Raw genomic sequence first — 17,006 nt, 5'->3', positions numbered from 1 at the left:
ACTCATACAAAATATCCAGAAAAGGCAAATTCATAGAGACAGAGAGTAGAAAAGGAGTTACTAGGGGCTGGGAAGAGAGGGGAAGGGGAGTTCTTGCTTAATGGGTATGAAGGTTCTGCTTGGGAGACCACAAAGTCCTGGAAGTAGATAGTGGTGATGGCTGCACACATTTTAAATGTGCTTCATGCCACGGAATTGTACATGTCAACTTGTTAAAGGCCAACATTTATGCTATGTATATTTTACCACAATAAAAAAATAGAACAGAAAAAAATTACTGATGAACTGGTGACATGTGAATGCACAGAATGTAAACATTCTTTCTCCGAGAAGCTCTTCAACATGCTGGAGTAAGGAAAACATAGCAGAACTGGAAAACAGTTGCTTCAAAAGCAGAAGTAAAATTTTAGTAAAAGGGTGGGTTGTTTAATCCAATATATTACTCATGCACACAATAAATATATTTGTCCTTTACAAAGGCTTTCCACATCAACTGGAAAAAGAAATCCAGAAGAAAATGCTTTCCTTCACTAGAATCCATTTCATCCCGTGTTCAAAACTCACACTGGAGTTGCCTCCGGGGACAGGTTATAAAATTGAGAAAACCTATTAGCTTTACTGATTAGATTCACTCACATGGTCTAGACCAATGGTGTCCGAAATAGTTAATTACTATGGGCACAAAGTAAAAATATTTTTCATGTCGGAGAAGACAAACGAGTTACTTATGGGAAGAAGCAGGAAGAACAAGGTGATTCCCACATGATGGATTTTGGGTGGGAAGCAGACTAATCCTTCTTCAGTTCTTTCTTCAGTTCCACTTACTTCATCTGTCTCCCAACGCTGTTCTGCCCACAGTTGTCTAAGCTTGGGATCTGGACAACTGAGGCTTCCCACACTCAGTGGAGGCAGTGCGGGCTTCAGTATTTATTCCTGGACAGCCTTGGGAAAGCCCCCACAAACGTTGCAGGCCATTTCATCACAAGACTAGTATATACGATGGCCAAACACGTGACTGCTTGACTTGTTGCTTTCTCACTGAAAGCCCCATTTACTCTGGGGCAAGGAGATGGAACATCAACCATAATTCCTGTCCTGTTTAGACTGAAAATGTGTGGAGGAGGGGGTAAAGTCACTCGACCAAAATAGGCAATCAAAAAACCCAATAAACTAAAAGCTTTCAATCCTACAAACAACAAGCAAGAGCTTCTACCATTTGGAAGAATATTCTGGCTTCTACCAAAGGCATTATGAGAGCATATTATGGCACTGGTATAAAAAATTAACTCTATACCTCACACTTTTAGCTGGTATTTGTCACCATTACATTATTCTATGTAAGTAAATTTTCTCTAAAATTATGATGAAAACATACACTATGGATATAAACTGAAATTAAATGAACAGAACTGAGCATTTTTGAGTAGATCCAGTAATTTTGGACTAGATTTTTATATTAATTGTCGTCTGGTGATAAAAACTGCTTTCTCCCTGACACCCTGAGTTTAGCCATACTGTTTGCCAGGAATTGTTTATATAAAAGTATTTGAATCACTACATTGTATACCCGAAACTAACATTACACTGTATGTTAACTAACCAGAGTATTTTATTAAAATTTGTATTAAAAAATTTTTAACGTTTATTTACCATTGAGAGAGAGAGAGAGGATGACAGAACACGGGCAGGGGAGGGGCAGAGAGAGAGGGAGACACTGAATCCGAAACAGGCTCCAGGCTCCGAGCTGTCAGCACAGAGCCTGATGCGGGGCTCGAACCCACGAACCGTGAGATCATGACCTGAGCCGAAGTGAGACACTTAGCCAACTGAGCTACCCAGGAACCCCTAACTAACCAGAATTTAAATAAAAACTTAAAAAAAAAAGGAAAATTTTTGTCACATGATAAGAGCACAGACTTAAGCTCAGAGCAGATATTTAAATGAAAAAAAAAAGTCACTTTCGAAACCACCCAAACCATCCCTGCCCATAGATATCTATCTTCGTGTTGCTCTCCGCTAAGGCTAGTGGTAACAATACACTTGGAGAAGTCTTACTCTGGACCCAGTTACTCAGACACCAATAACTGAGTCTCTGAGCACTTACATTTAAATGCACAGTAATGTGTTTAATCCCAGTAGAGAGAAAAACAGAAACAGTCGTGAGCATTCTAACTTGAGAGTATTAAACAGTTAAAAAGGGTCCTACTGAGCATTACACTTACTTTATGGCTTCACACATATCCAGTCCCATTTTCACACAATTCTTGGCATGGTTCGGGAGAGATATGGGGAGTCCGGACACGCAGTAGTAGCAGTCTCCCAAAATTTTTATTCTCATGCACTCATTCTCCTGGAAGAAGAGATCACAGAATTGCACTCAGAGCTTACATCTGGTTTAGACTTTCCGAATATCATCAGGTGCTATTTCTACTGACATGGCGTGGCCGTCACCAGGGTTTGTGGGGACAGAAATGACCAGCGGTTGGGTTTCCCTTCATCGCCCAACAAGAATGAGCCACCCCATGGCCATTTGCCGAAGCAGGAAGACTAAGGAAAAGGGGAAGGAAAGGAAAGCAGAGAGAATGCTCTGGAATGATTTACACTTAACAGCAGCAGAAGAGTATAAGATCATTCTCTTCATCCAAACATCTCAAATACTGATGGTGAAGTGAAATAGTCCAAGGAAAGTAAACGATGACTGGAACTTGACTGGAATTACAATCGCATGTCATTTCCTACTATACTCGTGGTTTTTATTTTATTTTATTTTATTTTTAAATTTTTAATGTTTATTTTTGAGAGGGAGAGAGAGAGAGAGAAACAGAGGGAGACACAGAATTTGAAGCAGGCTCCAGGCTCTGAGTTAGCACAGAGCCTATTGCGGGGCTCGAACCTACAAACTGTGACATCATGCCCTGAGCCGAAGTCGGACAGTTAGCCAACTGAGCCACCCAGGTGCCCCTTCACTTATTTTAAAACTGAAGTAGATTCTTACCTGCAGAATATAGCTTCTGATAAACATCTCCACAATACAAAAAGTTACCATCCAACATGGCCAAGTAATTTCAAATGTAATTCTGACCTCAGGTTAAACTTTTGATACAAAGTTGGACTCGTTATTTTTCATGCCTCAGTTGTTTTTATATTATGATATTGAGAGTAACTTCATTCATATGCATTAATCCTACATGCATTTCTAACTTTTCTAGTTACTTTACAGACTCACCACTAAGGAAAAGAGAAAAGGAAAGAAAAAAGAACCAAAAACCGAAAGATACGCCAAACACAGTTTTTTTTTTCTTTCGTAACACTAACACAGGCTTACATATAAACTGAACAAATCTGAAATAATAAAAACGAACATAACATTTTCTTGTTCTCAAGTAGGCGTTAGGTTTCTTGAAGATTTTTCATATTTCTTTCCCTGTCTGATAGAGAATGCACAAGTTAGGGCATATTTTCATACTTTTCTATGGAGCTTGGTAATTTCTGATTACAAATATCATTAAGTAATAAAAAGGCAAGCAATTATGTATTAATAGGGCTTCTGTCTCATACTTCCTAAATACGTATCCTGAATCTTGAAAACACTAAGTTTAATAAAAGTGAATTCTTGGCATCCCTATCAAAGATCAGTTGACTACATATTCAGTTGACTACATATATATATATATGTATATGTATATATATATATAAATATATATATATCTTATATATATATATGAGATATAACTTATCTTTGATAAGTTTAATCAAATGTTTGTCTATTTATTTATTTATTTATTTATTTATTTATTTCTGGGCTCTTGATTCTGTTCCATTGGTCTGTATGTCTTTTTTTTTTAACGATTTATTTATCTATTTATTTATTTATTTATTTTTGAGAGAGAGAGAGAGAGAGAGAGAGACAGAGCATAAGCAGGGGAGGGGCGGAGAGAGAGGGAGACACAGAATCCAAAGCAGGCTTCAGGCTCTGAGCTGTCAGCACAGAGCCCGATGCGGGGCTTGAACCCACGAAGCGTGAGATCATGACCTGAGCTGAAGTCAGACGCTCAACCGACTCAGCCACCCAGGCCCCCCTGTATGTCTGTTCTCAATGCCAGTATCCTACTGCTTGGATTCTGTATCTTCACAATACATTTTGAAAACAGGAAGTGTGATGCCTCCAGCTTTGTTCTTCTTGCTTAAAAGCGCTTCGGCTCTTTGGGGTCTTTTGTGGTTCGATAGGAATTTTAGATTGTTTTTCTGTTTCTGTAAGAAACGCCCCTGAGATTTTTACAGGAATTGCATTGGATCTGGAGATGCTGTGGGTAGGAAGGACGTTTTAGCAATATTAGTTCTTCCAACCCTGGAACATGAAATGTCATTCTATTTATCTGTCATTTTAGATTCCTTTTTTCATCCATGTTTTATAGTCTTCAGCATACAGGGCATCCACCTGCTTGGCTAAGTTTATTCCTACGTATTTTATTCTTTTTGATGCGAATGTAAACGGGACTATTTTCTTCATTTCCTTCTCAGATACTTCACTATCAGCATAAAGGAATGGAACTCATTTTTGTACACTGATTTTGTATCCTGCAACTTTACCAAACTGATCTAAAAGCTCTGACAGATTTTGTGGACATTTAAGGGTTTCCTGTACACAAGGTTATACAATGGAAACAGATAATTTTACTTCTTCCTTTCTGGTTTGGGTGCCTTTTATTTCTTTTTCTTGCCTAATTGCTCTGGCTAGGACTTCCAGTACTATGGTGAACAGAAGTGGTGGGAGCAGACATCCTTGCCATGTTCCCAATCTTGGAAGTAAAGCTATCAGTTCTCCTCCATTGAGTATAAAGTTAGCCATAGGCCTTCATATATGGCTTTACTGTGTTGAGGTGAGTTTCTTCTATATGTTATTAGTTAAGAGGTTTTTTTAAAAAATGTTTATTTATTCAGTTTGAGAGAAAGAGAACATGCGTGAGTTGGGGAGGGACTGAGAGAGAGAGGGAGAGAATCCCAAGCAGACTCCACACTTATCAGTGCAGAGCCTGATGCGTGGCTCAATCTCACGAACCATGATAGCATGTCCTGAGCTGAAGTCAAGAGTCAGACGCTTATCCCGACCGAGCCACCCAGGTGCCTCTAGTTAAGTTTTTATCATGAGAGGGTATTTAATTTTATCAAGAGCATTTTCTGCATCTATTGACATGATCATGTAATTTTTATCCTTCATTCTATTAATGTGGTCTATCGTGCTGATTGATTTGTGTGTTGAACGATCCTTGCATCCCAAGAATAAATCCAAATTAGTCATTGTGTCTGGTCCTTTTCATGTGCCTTTTAACTCAGTTTGCTAAGTGAAATAAGCCTGACTTTATTTAGGATATCCAGAGGGTAGATAGGGCATGATCTCACTTGTATGAGGGATCTGGGATAGTCAAGTTCACAAAAGTAGAGAGTAGAAAGGTGGTTGTCAGGCCTAGGGGAAGGAGAAAATAGGGTGGTGTCAGTCATAGGGTACACAGTTTTTGTTAATTTTTTTTTCCATTTATTCATTTTTGAGAGAAAGAGACAGCGCGCAAGCGGGGTAGGGGCAGAGGGAGAGGGAGACCCAGAATCCGAAGCAGGCTCCAGGCTCCGAGCTGTCAGCCCAGAGCCCGACGCGGGGCTCGAACCCACAGACCGCGAGATCATGACCTGAGCCGAAGTCGGACGCTCAACCGACCGAGCCACCCAGGCGCCCCAGGGTACAGTTTTTGTTACATAAGATGAGTCAGTGCTAGGGATCTACTGTATAGCATAGTGTCTATAGTTAACAATACTGGGCTGTAAACTTAAAACTGTGCTAAGAAGGCAGAACTTATGTTAAGTGTTTTAAGCACATCATCATGGATCAGAAATAAGGAGGACAAAAGGAGACTTTTGTATGTGGTGGGTTTGTGAATGGCATAGACTGTGGTGATGGTTTCCCAGGTGTATGCTTATCCCCAGGCTCATTACATGTCACATATTAAATATGTATAGTTTTTGGCAGTATGTCAATTATACCTCAAGAAAGTGGTTAAAATGTTTTAAAAAGTAACAGTGAATGACCCATGATTTGGAGTTCCTTAGTTCAGTTATGTGCTTTATGTAGAATTCACTCAGTTGATTGAGCCGTTTGCTTACGATGCTGGCCACCTCCAAGTTATTTAACCACGAGGCATGAACTGGTACCCAAAACATGCTCCCTCTGTGACCAACAGTGGATGGACCAAGTCATCCTAGGCTGTACCCTGGTATTGCCTGGACATTCCTTTGTAAAAATCATCAGAGAGGAACAGGAAGTCACAGTAAGTACTTCTGTTATGAGCAATGAGTTTTGTCTTCCCTAAATTCGTATGTTGAAGTTCTAACACCTGGCACCTCTGAACCTGACCTCATTACAGATATAATTAATTAAGAGGAGGTCATACAGGAGTTGGGTGGGCGGCTAATCCACTATGATTGGTGTTCTTATAAAAAGGGGAGATACTGACACTGAGACTTGCACAGAGGAAGAACGCCATGTTAACACTGGAGTAATGTTATCACCCACCCAGACTGGCATGTTTCTTCCTAATGTGACAAAAATGATCTTTTATTAATTCAAACTTTTAAGGCATTATTTATGTTTTAAACAATCTTCTAAAAACTGAGCATCCAGGGGTGCCTGGGTGGCTTGGCTGGTTAAGCGTCTGACTTTGGCTCAGGTCATGATCTCATGGATTCGAGCCCCGCATTGGGCTCTGTGCGGACAGCTCGGGGCCTGGAGCCTGCTTGGGACTCTGTGCCTCCCTCTCTCTCTGCTCCTCCCCTGCTTGTGCTGTGTCTCCCTCTGAAAAATGAGTAAACATAAAAAAGTTTATAAAAAAAATTAAGTATCCAAAAAAACTCAACTTTTTCCTTTGGTTTGGTAAAGCAGTGCTACACTCTGATTTTTTAAAATCCCCAGGGAGATCCACCATGGCCAGGCAGGCAGCATAAGGCATCTCCCGGGGAGCCTGACCCAGGAGTGACTCTGTGAACATCAACACGCCACATTTATTCCAAAGAGGCTTGGGTGGAATGTTCTGTATGGTTTAAAAGTGAGGTGAATCTTGCAGCGAACTAAATTTGGGACCAATTCTGTCTTCCCTCTATAAATAATTCATTTCAATAAGCATAATGAAGTCTTTTTTTGCTGGAAACGATTCCAAGAGAGCATGAGGCTGACCAGTAATGTGTTATGAGATGGAAGTAAAGGGCTAGCAAGGAAGAAAAAAGTGTTTATCGCTCTTCCCACAAGGAACCCTAATGGTTCCAGCAGACATGCGAGTTGTAGTTTGGATTTCAGATTACCTGTCGCCATTTCCTCTCGGTGAAATTTCCCATCCACGAGCAAATGAATGGCAAACAGTGAACTTACATTTCTGTTCAGGGGGCACAAGGGTTAATGGATATGAGTGAAACAACAGTAAATAAAGGGCTTAGGTGGAAAATAGGCATCCTATTTATTCTAGGGGTTCTTCCAGAGTGCTGGCTACATGAATTACAACTGGACGGGTTACAACTGGATGAGGGGCAATCACGTTTCCAACTCCTGACATCGAAATGCCCAAAAAGAGAAGCCTAGAACAGCACCGTGCAGAGGGATGTGCACCTTAAATCTTACCATCTTGAACGTATTTACTATATGTGTGTTGAGTTCTGTATAAGCAGAAGTTTTAAATATAGATGCAAACCTGCTAATTCTGTGCTACAACGTTTCTCATCCCCAAGAAAGGGCCGAGGCTCATCAGGGCCCAATGGCAAGTATACCCAATGAATGTATAAACACCATTCCTAAACAGTGCTTTACGCAAAAGCCAAAGGTTGATAAGGGGCCAGAGAAAAAGTGAGCCAAGATTTTATAAATCCTCCAAGTGGAAGGGACTCACTAACACTCACCTTTGCAATTTGATCGAACTTTCCAAAGAGCTCGTTCAGCATGTGGACCAGCTCTCCTGGGGAGCAGTCGCTGGCCAACCGGGTGAAGCCAACGATGTCTGCGTACAGGATACTGTGGGAGGAAGGGGGGCAGCGTGTGCAGGTTTATACTTGTTAAGAAGTAATGATACTTTTGTCCATTAAAACAGTATGTAGCTTTATTTAACATCTACATTTATATTTTGCAAGAAAAAACGGCATCTCCCCAGATAGGAAATTCATACACATTTTGCCAAACTTTCCCATTAAAAATGTTTTCTTTGATGCTGAGTTTTTATAATTAAAATGGGAGAAGAAAAAGTCACATGGCATACTTTGTCCATTCTGGTCCATTCGGACTGATCACCTTTATTCCTTCATGGCCAGTCCCACCCTCCCTCCCTGGTTCATGAGGTGTTCGCCCTGAGAGTTCATGACACTGGCCTGATTCAGATTATCAATGGAGTATGCTTCTGTTTGCTTGTATAAGGGCCTGAGAAAGAAGTCTAAAATTCCTGCTGGCAGTTTGAGATTCAGGATTTGGGAAGCAACGGGTAGCTGCGACACTCATATCTATAAATTCCTCTCCTCCTCATTATTATTAACATCATTATCATCATCATTAGGGAGTAAAGAGCTAGTACGTATTAACAGAGAAGAAACATTTTGTTGAATGAATGGCTGAAGCAGAACTAAAAGTTAACTGATCTTTACTGTGTACAAAACGAACAATTCTCATTGAAAAAAATTAAAAAACCCTCCGGTATCACTTGGACTCTCTGTAATATCCACATACCATGTCTGCCTCTTTGCTTATGTCTGGCCCGTCCAGGATGAAAAAGCCATACGTTTTCATATTTCTTATGAAAATAATTTGTACTCCATGCCATTTATGTATGCTTTTACATTTTTTTTAAGTTTTAGGTATTTAAGTTACTTAAGCGTCCCGACTATCCTTTATAAATTTAAATGGAATCCGACACGGCAAACGTGTCCCAGACAATCTCTGAAGGCACCTCCTCAAGCTGCTTCGCCGACCCTTTGCCTCCACAGTGTGGTAGTCAGCTTCCAAGATGGCGCCAGGGAGCCTCACTTCCTGGTACTTACATTCTTGTACTGTCCCTCCCACACACAGGGACTCGCATGGGGGTGACCTGCGTCATCAAAAGGATGCTGCAGAAATTCGAGAAATGGCTTCCAAAGGCTAGAACGTAAAAGAATTGCAGTTTCCCCCTGACTCTCTCTTGGATCCCTTGCTCTGGGGAAGTGAATTTTCGTGTTGTAAGAACGCTCAAGCAACCTATGAACAGGCCCAGGGATGAGGAACTGAGGCCTCCAGCCAACAGTTGGGATAAACTGCAAATTATCTGAGGGGCCACATCGGAGGCAGATCCCCCACCCCCACCCAGCCTGCCCAACGGCAGGCCTGAATCCTCACAAAAGAGTATAAGGCAGAACCACCAGGCTAAGTTGCTCTCAAAGTCTGACAAACAGAAACTGTGAGATGGTGTCTATTGATGTTTTACACCACGAGGTCTGGGGGATACTCTGTTAGGTAGAAAGTGCTAACTAAGACAGCATGGGAGCCTTCATCAACGGCCTGAGGTTGGTGGCATGGCCACTCATTTTTACAGGTCTCTCTGTTCCTGGATTGTATCACAGGTACTTAAAGATGTTCTGGGACCCTGTTTAGACACAGCTGCATTTATCTTCACATGTTTTAAATACTCCATGTGTGACTTAGAAGTATTTCCTGAGATAGGAGAGATATTGCTGATTTTTGGACAGCTAAGTCTGGAAAGGGCAATTTCTAGTGTTATTATACCTTGTTAGATACTGTGAGAATGTTTTTTTTCTTTAATTCTTTAGGTGAAACACTTAAAAACCTGAAGGCAGGCCAGTGTTTTAAATAATCTTACTCCTTAACATGTGCGAATGTTCTTGAAATACATCTATTTTTTTTTAATCTCTCAAAATGCTAAGGACTTAAAAAAAATTTTTTTTTACCTCTGATTCTTCATTTATCCAATGCTTTCTTAGTTCCTACTGATACGTAACTTTTTTCTGTGATTCCCATCCCAAGATGCATTTCTCATCATACATTTAGCTCTGTGCATGCTTGGGCCACGTTCAACACTAGCTCTACACACCTATCCTAAATTCTGAGGTCAAACTGAGATTTGTCTTAGCTGTGTATTTCAATTGCAGTTAAGTATGTTTCTTAATAATGAACTTCAAAAATCATTGACTTGAGGCAACTAGACTGGAAGCCAGCATCATGCACCAGAAAGGGTCTGGGCTTGAGAGCAAAAGGCAATTCGTCAATGCCCAGCAAATTATAGATGTGTCTGTGGTTGTAGTTCTTGAACTATTGAACAGGGTGGGTGATAACATGAAGGTGGAATGAATGAATGAGAACAGATGCACAAGGTACTTATGGAGATAACCTGGTGAGAATAAAAAGCATCACTGCAATATAGTTGAATGGATGTAAGGACAAAGCCCAAAGGCTTTTTGTATGAGGAACGGGGGCGAGGGGAGTCAGAGAGGAGTGAGGGACCGGGCACCCATGTCTGGAAGGGTTGTGTCCTGCAGTTGGGAGATGGGAAGCATGGGAGGAAACCCCCTCCCCATGCTGAAGTGAGAGCCTGCACTGCTCCCCTCTGGAGCTAGGGGAGAAGGAGGCCTCTCACGGTTCTCCTTCTGGACCTCAATCCTATGCTGGTAACATGCTGGTTTTCCAAGTACTGTGATTTCAGGAATGGCTCCCTGGGAAGAGACGGGACAGACTATGGGAGACTTGGAAAGCAGGAACTTTCACCATCAATGAATTAAGGTGCCTATCAGTCCCCTGTGATACTGGTCACTGGTTGGCCACACCCCAGAAGCCCATCATTCCTGATGGACAGGAAATGCTAGCTTCACTGAGGCCCTGACCCTGCCAAGCTCGTCTTGAGGAATTGGTTCTTATATCAAGAGCCCACTGACCCTACCTTCAATCTTACTACAATGCTGAGCGTGCTGGGCTCCGGGGATGCAGTGAGATCTGACCATGAGCTTCCTAGAATAAGCACTCCAGAAACCACCTCTCTCTCGGGAAGGAAGGTCAGCCATAGAAAGCAGGGCCATGATGGACAACACAATCTAATACCATGAAGAAGATTCTATTTTCTTCTCTTCATGTGAAGAACCCAAGAGGCAGCAGAAGGGCGGGTGGAATCATGTTAACAGTTTCAGCAGAGGTAGGACTTGGGAAGACACGAGCTTCCAGGTGAAAATGTCCCCCATCTGGCGAATGGCTCCCCAGACTCGCTGAGGAGCGGGGACAGAGGGACGTACATACCTCACATTGGTGTGTCGCTTAACATACAGGTTGTGAAAGTTGTTTGTGTTTTCCATTTGGCCGGCTTTGGGGCCCTGCAGCCTCTGGATGATCTCAGCTTTCATCTCCATGGCTATGTGAGCCGGCAACAGAGACAGCAGGAGACGCTCCTGAAACGAGGCGTGGGAGAAAGACCGAGAGATTTCAAATCATTAAGGTAACATCCCAGCGATATTGGAAACCACCGCCGATCTGCAGTGGGGCCAATCTGAGGACTCTGTCCAACAAGTTACCATATGGAGTGTAGAAATACATGTTGAAAAAAAATCAAAATTTCTAAGGTCAGTGTGTGTTATATTATTTATTGAGTTCTGAGTGTGTGTTCTTCAGAGTGGGGAATAAAGGAAGACAAAGTTATTTCCCCAAGGGTATTATTTATCTACTTTGATTTTAAAGTAGTAAAGCAGAAATGATATAAAAATGCCAGAAACCAACGGTCAGTCTGAGATAGAAAACACTCATTTTCGCCTGCCTGTTCATTTGAGAGATAAAGTACAAGCTTTATTGCATTTCAGAAAGTCAACAAATACTCCACATTTCCTAAATGAGATAGTCAAATATTTTCAAATATCTCATTTCCTCTGTGATGACCATCCAATCCCCTTTAGCGATTCTAAACTATCATAAAGGTGGATTCAGAAATAGCATCTGTAAAATGTCATGTACAAAAGACTACAGGGGGAGCACACAGAAATGATCAAGTAGGAGCCTTTCTTGTGTTTTTGGTCTTTAAGTACGCTAAACAATTGCATATAATATTACACTTATTTGAAAATGTACTTATTGTAGTTAGAGTGGCATTTTTTTCCCCACTCTCTTCAAGGAAAATATGCAATATTTTTGGAAGAAAGTATCATAGAAGAGCATTCTTTGAAAGTTTATACTCATCCTTAATAATTTTAAACATTAATTTATAGGAGAAAATGCCACACTCTTTACGTATTGTGCATTTGGCAACCGATATTTGGTGTTGGTTTAAAAAACATTTGTTGAATGAAATCTTTTCTCTATCTTGCACAGTTTCTGTCTCTTGTTTCTTTCTTAATTTTTTTTTTTCCTTTGGACAAAGTGGTGAAAAAATAGTGGGGGAGGGCAGGGGAAGCTGGGCTTTGCTCCCAGGTTGACAGGGCTGGTGTCCCTCTCTGGGCCATTCCCCAGGGCAGATCATTTTGGTGGCTGCTGGGAACATCCACCGAAGGAGTAGAGGAAAGGCCAGGAGTACATCCTGATGCACATGAGAAGACCCCCACGATAGCCCGTCCCCAGCCTGCTCCAGTTAAAAACAGCTGCAAAGCCAGAAAGAGGCCGAGTGGGCACCTATGGTAGGGATCTCAGTGCCTGGTAGAGTGCTTCACCAGACACTGGCATAACTGAGTGCTGCTCATTTGTTCAGTCATTCATCAATTTATTCACCCATTCAGAAAACATCCATCATTGCCTATTAAATGCCAGACCCCATGATAAGCACTAATGGTAGATGCAAAGAAGATAGAGTCAACATCCGTGATATCATGTTGTTCATACTCCAGCAGGGAGCCCACCCACAGTACCCTTGCCATCAGATGAGGCCAGAGGAACAGGCTGGTGTTCGAAGGAAGCCGCATGCCTGAGATCTGGGAAACAGAAGGGAAACGAATAGTCCAGGAGGACCCGCTATTCATGTGAAAAAAATGAGTCAAAACACCACCCCTATCTGATTAGTATTACCAATCTCCTTGCAAAAAGAGGCAGTTAGGTAGAGGGCAAAGTGCTAACAGCTGTCATAACCTACGTGCTGGCCCTGACATGCCAAAGAGAATTTTATTGGTACTTAAGAGATTAAGAAGACACCTTTTATTTAATAATTATGTTCTTACTTTTGTTAAATTCTTCTTGATGATTCCATTTAAGTTCATAAAATGGAGAAATCAAAAGTTTTTAATAAGCTAAATGTCCACATATACATCTGGGAAAATATAAATTAATATTAATTGTGCAAAATAATGAGGATAATGTCTTGGGTCATCTAAAATGTAACAGGTATGAAATCCACAATGGCATTCACACTAAAAGTGAAATGGCAGTAGTGGAGTTAACATGTTCTGAGGTCCTAGGATTGTATGGGAAGTGGCACAGGTAGCAGTTTATACTAGAGGACAGTAAGTGAAGAATGGATGCGAGTTCCACATTAGCCACAAAGAGTGAAAGAATGTATGACTAATAGGCTAACAGTAAAAATGAGAAAGGAATTCTTATTTATTCAAAATAAGTCATAATGAAGAGTCAAAGAAAACTTAAAACAGGTGAAACAAGCAGAAAATAAGTCATAAAATGGTCTGTTATATCAGAAATTACATTAAATGTAAACGAACTAGCTTTTTCCGCCATCTTGGAACCTGCTGGGAACAGGGCTCCTGAAGTGACAAATATGTCTGGAAGGCTCTGATCCAAAGCCATTTTTGCTGGCTGTAAGTGGGGTCTCCAGAACCAGAGGGGGCACCCAGATCTTCTTAAAATTGAAGGTGTTTGTGCTCAAAATGAAATTCAGTCTAGGCAAGAAATGTGCTGATGTGTACAAAGCAAAGAACAACACAGTGACTCCTGGTGGCAAACTGAACAAAAGCAGAGAAACCTGGGGAAAAGTAACTCATGCTCATGGAAACACTGGCACGGTTTGTGCCAAATTCCGAAGCAACCTTCCTGCTAAAGCCATTGGCCACAGAATCCGTGTGATGCTGTACCCTCCAAGGATTTAAACTAACTGAAAAGTAAATAAAGAAAGGTGTAGATTTGTTCTCTTATAAAAAGAAATATAAATGAACTAAATATTCCAATTACTTGACTAATACCGTCCAGACTGGATTTAAAAAAAAAAAAAAAAAGACAAAATGTAATTCTAACTATTCCAGTAGTACACCTTAAATATAAGAATGCAGAAATTCAGAAAATAAGAAAATATACAAAAAAAAAAAGATAAATCATGAAAACCTTAATGAAAAGAAAGCTGGTATAACTTAATACCAAAATGATAGACTTCATAGATACTTCAGTCTTTGGGGAAAGGATGGAGAAGTCCACATACATTTTAGAGAAAAAAAAATTTTTTTTTTGAGAGAGGAAGTACTAGTGTTTGCTGTGGACAGTGGAGATACATGCTTGAGTATGGTTCCTCCCACTCACAGAGACTGGTGACATAAAGGTAAGTGAAGGGAGACCTTGTATGTTGCTTTATTGCTCAATTCCTAGAAGAATTCCTGGAAAGAAGTATTTGCTCTGTAGTTATTTGTTGAATGAATGAATGACCTGCCATGCATTTTATCTGGGATACATCAAAGAAAAATCTAATTTTGAAGCTTCTGTTCACTGTCAGTGATGACCGTGGTGGGGACCTGGGGACCTGGGGACCTAGGTAGGCAGTGCTCATATTAAAGACTTTCTTGATCACAAAAATTTTTCCCAGGCCCAGGCAAAGTCGAGATCAGTGATGCTCACACAAAGGAAACCTTAACTATTCTGCAAAAGAAGGTAGTGATTGCTTTGGGTTCTCCCGTCTGGTAGACTATCACACTGTGGTTATGGACCCAGGGAATGGAGGGAAGGAGTGGACAGGTCATGTAGGGTGAGGAGGGACCCCAGTTTCATATGAACAGGCTGCACCCAAGGAAAAAGAGCACATTCCAAGTGCCCCTGTGTTGGGAAATGGCTGAGCACTGATAACCACTTGAAACTACATTCTGATATGATTCCTATCCTAAGCTCAAAGTCCCTTCTGTTACTCCCCAACTTTCACTAAGGATCTAACAATACAGCAGCATCATGTTAGTTTAAAGTGAAGAAATTCTGGACCTAAGCAAAATGTTGCAAGAGCAGAAACCATGTCTGACGGCGTGAGACATCTCAGCGGGCAGCCGGGGGCCAGGATAAACAACACCAGAGGGTTGCAAAATGTTGAATTCAATAAAGGAATTTAAAAAAGCAAGTAATATTTTGGTTGAGTAAAGAAACAGGTAGCCCCAGAGAAAAAGGAGCCATTTGGAGCCCAGAAGCCCAAGCAACTACTAATGACATGAAAATAGGTACTCACAAAGGAGTCGTTATGTTAAAAATCTATTTCAACAAATAGGGGAAGGCCAGTGAGGGACACGTGAAACGGCCATCAGAAATAAGCAAGAGGCCTGGCTGCTCATACTCTACAGACATGAACAGAGCAGCCCTGGCTGGAAGCAAAGGGAGGCATGTTGTTCCAAGATGCCATCAAATCTCTGTCATGATCATAGCAAGCAGACACAGACTGTACATTTGTCAACTTCTAAAACAGTAGGAAGGAATGTTAGCTTGTACAATATAACAGATGATAAATCGGGGCACCTGGGTGGCTCAGTCGGTTAAGCGTCCAACTCTTGATCTCAGCTCAGGTCATGACGTCAAGGTTCGTGAGTTTAAGCCCCACGTCGGGCTCTGCGCTGACAGCACGGAGCCTGCTTGGGATTCTGTCTCTCCTTCTCTCTGCCTCTCCTCTGCTGTGCTCTTTCTCTCAAAATAAGTAAATAAACTCAAAAACAATTTTAACAGATTATAAATCTGGACCTAGGCTATCTTTTATGAAATCCCAGTGGAATCTGTGTGTCCACAGACATGTCTGGAGATTCGCTTAATTACATTAGAACGAAGTGTGTATTCTTTGTGATGGGTGATGGGGGACTTGAAGGCTATGAAAAAACAAAAGTTACCACCTCAGGGGCACCTGGGTGGCTCTGTCGGTTGGGCGGCTGACTTCGGTTCAGGTCATGATCTCACGGTTCGTGAGTTCGAGCCCTGCGTCGGGCTCTGTGCTGACAGCTCGGAGCCTGGAGCCTGCTTCGGGTTCTGAGTCTCCCTCTCTCTCTGCCCCTCCCCTGCTCGCACTTGGTCTCTGTCTGTCTCAAAAATAAATAAATGTTAAAAAATTTTTTTTAAAAAGTTACCAGGTCATAATGCTCAATTTATTGACTTCTGCTCTACTATCTTACGATGATGGCCTGTGTGTACATGTGGATTCTGTGCGGTCTTCCGTAGAATTTAAAACAATCAGTAGACCTTCTCACTGTTGATACTTGTTTCTAACCACACTTCTTAGCCAATGCTGTCCTGCCCATGTTCTACTCTGTCTTCCCTGGAGGCCATCTGCAGCCTACTGTTCCTTACATTTCTGTGTCTCAACCAATGAGGAAGTAACTGGTGGATAAGCACTCCAGCTTCTGCACCCACACCCCCCAGTGGGTGGGAAGATCTGAGCATGATCCACACCTCCCTCTGAGGGTCTCCAGCAGGGTTGAGCCCCAGATGCCACCAACGGCCCCTTCCAATAGCTGACCTCCCTCCCTGGTCCACTCCCTCACTCTGCTACCTACAACCACTTCCCAAATGGATGATTATAACCAGGTCCTTGTCTTAGGGTCTGCGTGGGGGTAAACCTCACTGAGACCTTCCAAGCATCTTCTCTCATATACTCTGTAATAAGAACAGACTAAACCCCAAAGCTCACAGAGGTAAGCCTTTCCTCAAGGACAGAGTCCATGAATAAAAAAGAAGAATCCAATATAGTGATTCTCTTTCATGCCCATAGCTTCATTTAATGACCAAATGTAAATTATGATTTTTATTTTAGACTCAAATGTAGACGGATGACTGGCTTTTTATAGGTAGTTGCAAAAAT

The 17,006-nt window shown here is 41.6% G+C and overlaps 1 protein-coding gene across 4 annotated transcripts in view; it reads right to left on the bottom strand.

The window, feature by feature from the left end:
• Positions 1-17,006, bottom strand: part of ADCY2 (adenylate cyclase 2) — a 391,814-nt gene that overhangs the window by 120,335 nt on the left and 254,473 nt on the right. For all 4 annotated transcript variants that reach the window (XM_040493726.1, XM_040493706.1, XM_040493715.1 and 1 more), the window contains 3 exons: positions 11,294-11,442; positions 7,933-8,044; positions 2,223-2,350 (listed from right to left, as the gene is read on the bottom strand). In XM_040493726.1, coding sequence (XP_040349660.1) covers positions 2,223-2,350; positions 7,933-8,044; positions 11,294-11,442 — 389 coding nt within the window. The remainder of the gene's footprint in view (positions 1-2,222; positions 2,351-7,932; positions 8,045-11,293; positions 11,443-17,006) is intronic.

This window comes from Herpailurus yagouaroundi, unplaced genomic scaffold, assembly GCF_014898765.1.
Source record: "Herpailurus yagouaroundi ecotype Mexico unplaced genomic scaffold, PumYag 29, whole genome shotgun sequence".
Lineage (NCBI taxonomy): Eukaryota > Metazoa > Chordata > Mammalia > Carnivora > Felidae > Herpailurus > Herpailurus yagouaroundi.
The sequence above is the reverse complement of the archived record's forward strand: the minus strand, read 5'-3'. Positions and strand labels throughout refer to the sequence as shown.